General features: G+C 40.4%; 1 protein-coding gene across 1 annotated transcript; it reads right to left on the reverse strand.

Moving 5' to 3' along the window:
• Positions 1–1579: 1579 nt before the first annotated feature.
• rnf14 (ring finger protein 14) lies at positions 1580–5656 on the reverse strand. Its single transcript, XM_069670413.1, has 9 exons — positions 5601–5656; positions 4759–4917; positions 4394–4524; positions 4045–4234; positions 3522–3898; positions 3209–3437; positions 2544–2716; positions 2119–2249; positions 1580–2027 (listed from the first exon to the last, which is right to left on the reverse strand). Exons 2-9 carry the CDS (start codon positions 4907–4909, stop codon positions 1967–1969), a joined length of 1443 nt encoding a protein of 480 aa, XP_069526514.1. The 5' UTR covers positions 4910–4917; positions 5601–5656; the 3' UTR covers positions 1580–1966.
• Between the last annotated feature and the right edge of the window lie 608 nt (positions 5657–6264).

Genomic DNA, 6264 nt, shown 5'->3' on the forward strand with positions numbered 1-6264 from the left:
AATAATTTTTGTATCTCTAGACACTAATGTTTTGGCAACGTTAAAATATCAGTTGTATAAAGGAGGTTTTGAAAAATCCATCCACTTGGCTGTTTAGAAAACTCCTCCCATGATGCACACACAAACACACCATGATCACACTCCCTGTCACACCCCCAGAGGATCTACTGTCGTGAATATTTACAACAGCGTCCTTCATTATTACATTCTGTGAGGATAAATACATGTCAAACTAATTATGAACCCATTTCGCAACCAACCAATCTTAAGAAAATCCACTTTCCACCCACCTGGCTTTTATCATACGAGCTGCAAAATCATGTTTTATGTAAATGAACTCATTGGAACACTCTGCACAGAGCAAACTGCGTCTGCCTGAGGGTTTTCTACTTAGGAAAAAACAACAAAAACAAAGTACTTTTTAAATCATGGCTGGGTTACGAATCCTCAGCTTCCTTTAATACTGTGTCGATGATGTGTGTGTGTGTGAGTCTTTGTCTGATTTATCCACCTGAAGTTTGAGAAGTTAGCCGTGTTGTACTTTTGACATGCAACTTAAGCTGGCTAAGATAGGTTAAGATAATTCTTTATTAATCCCCAGGGGGGAAATTGGGGAGGGCAGATTCTTAATATAACAATAAGGAAAATTAATATGACAGAGATGGGCAAATGAAAAGTCCCTCTTCTCTTTCAAACAGCTGCGGGCTAAATATAAGCAAACACCTTGAATTAACCAAACTGAGCTTAATCAGTGATTCCATTATCAGCTCTTAAAGACGAGCATATGAAAGCTCGTCATGAACTCATTGTGCGATGCAACATTTTGTGGGCATTTTCCTCTGACTTCCTCCTCAGGGTAGGAAGCTCAAATGCTGTCATAATATCAAACTGCTGTGTTCCAGTTGGAAATCTGACAAATCATTATCATAACACTTCTTCATTGATAAACAAAAGTAAGTTAAAATCCAGAGGGACATCTCGCCATGTTTAAAGGTAAAACAACGCTGCTGTCGGGCAGAAACCTTGTATCTCCAATACTTTTCAGGGAATGGAAAAATGGAAAGATTTTGTGCTGTAAATACTTAAACACTGCATTGTAAAGCATATATATATATATATATATATCTGCAGATGTAAAGTGTGACCAATGACATTGATTTATGAACACTGATCCCCATTTATAGCTAACATTAGCGTTGGCAAGAAATTTTAGCCTCTCCTATCATATTGTACAACTTTATATGGTAATGTTAGCATTCAGCAAGTCCCTAATTAACAGTAACATTAGCCAGGATGTGGCTAAATGCTTACATGAGCAGTGGCTGAATGCTTATATCTGTTTTCTGACAATCAATGGGGTTATAAAATATGTTTTTTTAACTGAATTTAAAAATGTATCCCCCTCCGGAGTTAATAGTGTTTTCAGTTGCTGAACAATCTGGAACAATGAAATGATAATGATTTGTCACATTCCCAAAATGTACAGCTTTCCACCATGAGCAATATCAGAAACAAAAATGCAGCAGTGGGAATACTGTCAAGTCAGAAGAGAGAAAGTAGCGAGATCTGTAGACCTAAGCCATGTAAATTAAAACAAAGATTTATTTGTTCACCTGCTTTGAGTTTTGAATTAAGTCCCGTCCTATGAACTTGCCATATTTAAAAAGCAAACCACTTCCCGTGAATCAAAGTTTAACCCAAAATAATTCAATCTTTCCTTTTTCCTCTGACATTAAAGTTTTACCTTTTCTTGACATTCCTGACTGAATACTTGATAAACATGACTTCTGTTATATACATAGGATGTCTGAAAGTATTCAACACATAAACGATGTTACCATGGTACACGATTTTAGTGGCACGTTGTGCAAATGCAGACTTAGTGAGTGCCACAGGTGTTGTTGATGGTGATGTGAGATAAAGTGCATTCAAATGGAGCATACAGCTGTGAGGCACTGCGCCGGTGTCAGTCCTCTTCATCACTCCAGAAGGCCTCTTCTTCATCGAGATCCACGCCTTGGAAGAGTCTGAAGGGTGAGAAAGAAAACACAGGGTATTTATAGATGCTCAGCTAATTGGCTGTAGGGGTGAACAAAAGAAGAGAAACAAATCACTCACTGGCTGTAGCACGGTGAACCTGGGTTGTTGTAGTGACTGTACGGGTTGACTTTGCTGAGCAGGCCCAGGCACAGCCAACAGAAGTACTGTCTGCAGGAGGTACAGGTCATTTTGTTACAGCCATCTGCTTTCTAGAGAGACACAGAGACAAAGGGCATTAGTTGAAGAGGACACAGCAAACAGAATTAACAATAGTGATTTGAATAACCTAGGACTGGACATAGGAGACAGCCTGCATTTAAACCAGAAATACCTTTACAGTTAGACTTTTTGAACAAAATATGTTGTGATTAATTATTCACCTGACAACTGTACCTCATTCATAATAGTGGGAATAGAAATAAATCATCTGTTCTGTATTTTAACTGACAGCAGTTAAGTCAAAGCCTGTTCTTCTGCGCTGTCACCAGCAGGGGGAGACCAACCTGTATATTGGTTCCACAGCGTGGGCATGCTTTGCAGTTCTCATTGAGCCAGTCTCTGCTAAAGGACTCTTCCACTGCTTTCTGGATCACCCTCTTCCCAAAGCGTTGCTCCATGAACTTTTGCCCCTCAGTAGTGGCTGACAGGTACTCATCTCTGAGGTTACGCAAATCATCTGTGTCACAAACAGAAAACGGGGACGGCACTGGTTTTAACTTAGGGATTATTTGTGTAAAATGTAGAATAATTTCTTTCACTATAAATCTGTGTAACTTTCAAAATTGAACATCACAACTTTATGGTTAGTTTAAGTACACTATTTTTGAATGACATCATCTTGCACTTTTAAAAACCTACTAACAAAAAGAATTATATTAAAAACACATTAAAATTAGTACAAAATGACGCCAATTAGTTAATTTCATGAGTGTATTAACTCCTTTTACCCTCAAACGAAATCTCAAAAATGTAACTTTTCGAATTAGCATGTCTGCAGGGCATTTGGATTATTGTTAATGGGAGCTAGGAGCTATTAGGAGCTAGTACAAAGTACAGTTTTATGAAGCTGACTTACATTTAAGTACTTCAATATACAACAATGCTGCAAAAAAAACTTTTCTCTTGTTACCCTCAGAAACAAAATTATTGTTTTTTTCAATGACATTACCTGCACGTATTTTACAATTGGAGACACCATGATAGCCCAGCTTGCACAGTGTGCAAAACGCATACTGGCAGGCGGAGCAAATGCCCATAGTTGTGTCTGGCTCCACCATAACAGCGGTGCCGCAGGACTGGCGGGGGCAATAGACCACGTCGGCCATGAGGTCCAGACTGGACTGAAGCAGCAAACGGTCATAACGGGCAAACAGCTCCTCATCCACCAGCTGCTTCACCTGAGGGATGAGGACAATGTTAAGAACTCCACACAAACACAGTCACATACATACACATGCGTCTAATTTACTACTTTTTTTTACCTGCAACGGTGTGGCTAAGGAGGTACATTTGGGCTCAGGGCAATTAAGGCACTGAACGTTGCCGTCTCGTATTTGGATCTGGAAATATTCGGTCATGCAGGCCTTGCAGTAGACATGCTGGCACTCCTTAAAGCAGAGGCAGCTGGAGCCCAGCTTCTCTACAAAGCAGATCGCACAGCAGAACACCTTGCCGTCAAACACCCTCTGGCGCTGCGCCTCGTCAAAGTCCAGGAGCTGAGGTAGGAGGTCGGCACGCGGGTCCATCAACAGGACTGCCCGAGGGTCCAGTTGAGACGAGCGTGGGTCAGATTTTTTCTTCTTTACTTCGCTTGTTTTCTCTTCTGCGTTTTCAGAGAGGCTCTCGCACTGCCCAGGAGCTGGACGACATTAACATCATTACCACACTATTATCTACTTCCCATAGATATGTGCTGGTATGATTGTTACAGAGAGAACTTTGCTAATGCAGATGTATCCACACATACATAAAAATAACACTCACTTAACAAAACACACATTATACCTGTGGCTGCTGGGTCTGCTTTCCTGCGCTCACCAGCTGCCTTACTTCCTCCCTTGATGACTTCAAGAGGAGACTGGATTCCAAGAAAGTCCAGAGCCTCCTCCTTGAGGAGTTGGATCCATGTAAAAAGAATCACACATCCGAGGTTCTCCTCCCACAGCTCATCCAGGCGTCTGCACAGAGCGCTCATCTGAGGAATGGAAATGGAAAAGCAGAAGGAACAGGGACTTTCTTTTGAGTGAAACCAACAAAACTCAGTTTACTTTCAATTTGAAAAATTCTGCCAACATATGTAGGTCAGATTTTGGAAACTGTAACAAAGTGCTTTATAATCTAGCCTGAGCAGTACCTGTGCTCTGGTCATCCATTTAGAGCTAAGGGTGAAGACTGGTGAAGATGTGGATGGATAGTCTGCGGGGAGCTCAAAGTTGAGCACCAAAGGAGGTAAGAAGCAGACATTGTATTCCATTTGCTTCTCCCCTGCAACACACACAACACCAATATGAACTTATAACACTCTTAAAGGAAAAGAGAGTAATAAATATGCTGGGATAAAAGCAGGAGAAGAGGAGAGAATATGAAATTATTAAAATAATCTTAAAGAAACTTAAGGCAGTATATAAAACTGCGTCCTACACTTTACTATCAAATAAATCATGCTTTAGCTGCACACCTCACTCATTATTTCTTTACAAATCTGACTGACAGCTGTACCTTTGTCAACAACTTTAAAGTCAGGGGAGAGCTCCAGGAGGAGTTGGATCTCTCCCCCCTGTGCAGTCTCCGCCCGGTGGAACTCATCTTCATCATAAATACTTGCTAAAGCAAGTAGCTCATCCTCCTGGGCTTCCTTGTCCTCAGACATTTACATTCCTGCAATGACAAGAACATATGGCAAATCGTTAATCGTTAATAAACGATGTATGGATGTAGCAACGTCTCACAAACTACCAGACACCACACCTTCAGAGAACTGTGGCTAATCAGTGTCAGCTACTTTCAACACAAAAAGAAACACCATCCCGCATACCTACGCCTTCGTGTATTGATAATCAGCTCTTATGTTAAACTCTTTGGCACAGAGACACTGAATGCTTCATCAATGATGAGCAGAGTCCGTATTTACACACAGCTAACGCAACTTTGTTGTGACATAACGTCAGCTCGCCTTATCTTACGTTCAGGCAATACTGCTTGAGGTTAGCACGCTTATGCTACCTTTCAATAAGAAACTTTATCCCTATCAGACGTGGTCGTCATTTTACGATACTTAAAACTCGTCTAAATAGCAGTGGCTTTTGTTGTGCACAGGGGTCAGGAAATTAATCATTACACCGTGAGAAAGGTGAGTTAGCGAACTTGGAAGTTAGCAGTGTGGGACAGTATTCAAGCTAGGTAGCTAGCTAGCTAGCAGTGTTAGCTGATGTAAACAGAGCCTTTTGCTACAGCCGCAGCTCTACTGTAACTTTTCAGCGTTTTAATGCCAATTCAGACCTACGACAAGCTATTACATGTGCGGCTATACAGTTATAATGATAGAATAACGCGTTTCTTACCTTAACCGACCTCAGTCCCAGTGACTCTTGCACTTTGACTAGTTCATGACTTGGGGCAGTGTGGAGGTGACAGCGCCACCTGCAGGCTGGTTAATGCCCTGCAGGTTAACTTCCACCTCCATTCACATCTATTAACACAACACCTTTTGTTTTATCAGTTTAAATTGAAATAGAAGTTGTTTTGTTGTTTCAAACGTTTACGCTTCACTTAATAGCTTAATAGCATAAGTTGACACAGGGGATGACTGGGCTGCAAACGAGAGCTAACTGAGTCATTTTAATACATAAATAATCTAACTGCGATCATATAACAAACTGGATACATTTAAAAGCGTTTTCCTGGCTGTATCATTAGTAATAATAGTTAGACTCCATTTGTTTTTACTCATTTGCTTTCTGAAATTGGCAGCAACTAAATATGATTTTTTTTTACTGAATCTGTCAAATTTTCCCTAATTTCTTGATTGTGGGAAAAAATGCCCATCTCCCCAAAGCAATCAAAGTGCTTGTATTATCAGTCCAAAATTCTTACAGTTTACAATAATAGAAAAACAAGAATGCCAGCCAACAGAAACATAATTGAAATTGGAAACATTAATTTTGGCCTTTTGACAAATGTTTCCAAACACTTGTCTGTGCAGTGACTGATGAATTGACGTCACTT

Source organism: Semicossyphus pulcher, unplaced genomic scaffold (assembly GCF_022749685.1).
Source record: "Semicossyphus pulcher isolate SPU_LCO1_2020_fin unplaced genomic scaffold, fSemPul1.0.p SCAF_10, whole genome shotgun sequence".
NCBI lineage: Eukaryota > Metazoa > Chordata > Actinopteri > Labriformes > Labridae > Semicossyphus > Semicossyphus pulcher.

Bases quoted from the DNA above. Each gene is read 5' to 3' on its own strand.
- rnf14 (XM_069670413.1), bottom strand. From the start codon at position 4,909: ATGTCTGAGGACAAGGAAGCCCAGGAGGATGAGCTACTTGCTTTAGCA. The intron at 4,235-4,393 runs GTACTGCTCAGG...TCCATTCCTCAG, and splicing joins AATGGATGACCAGAGCACAG to ATGAGCGCTCTGTGCAGACG. The intron at 3,438-3,521 runs GTAAAAAAAAGT...CTCATCCCTCAG, and splicing joins CCTTAGCCACACCGTTGCAG to GTGAAGCAGCTGGTGGATGA.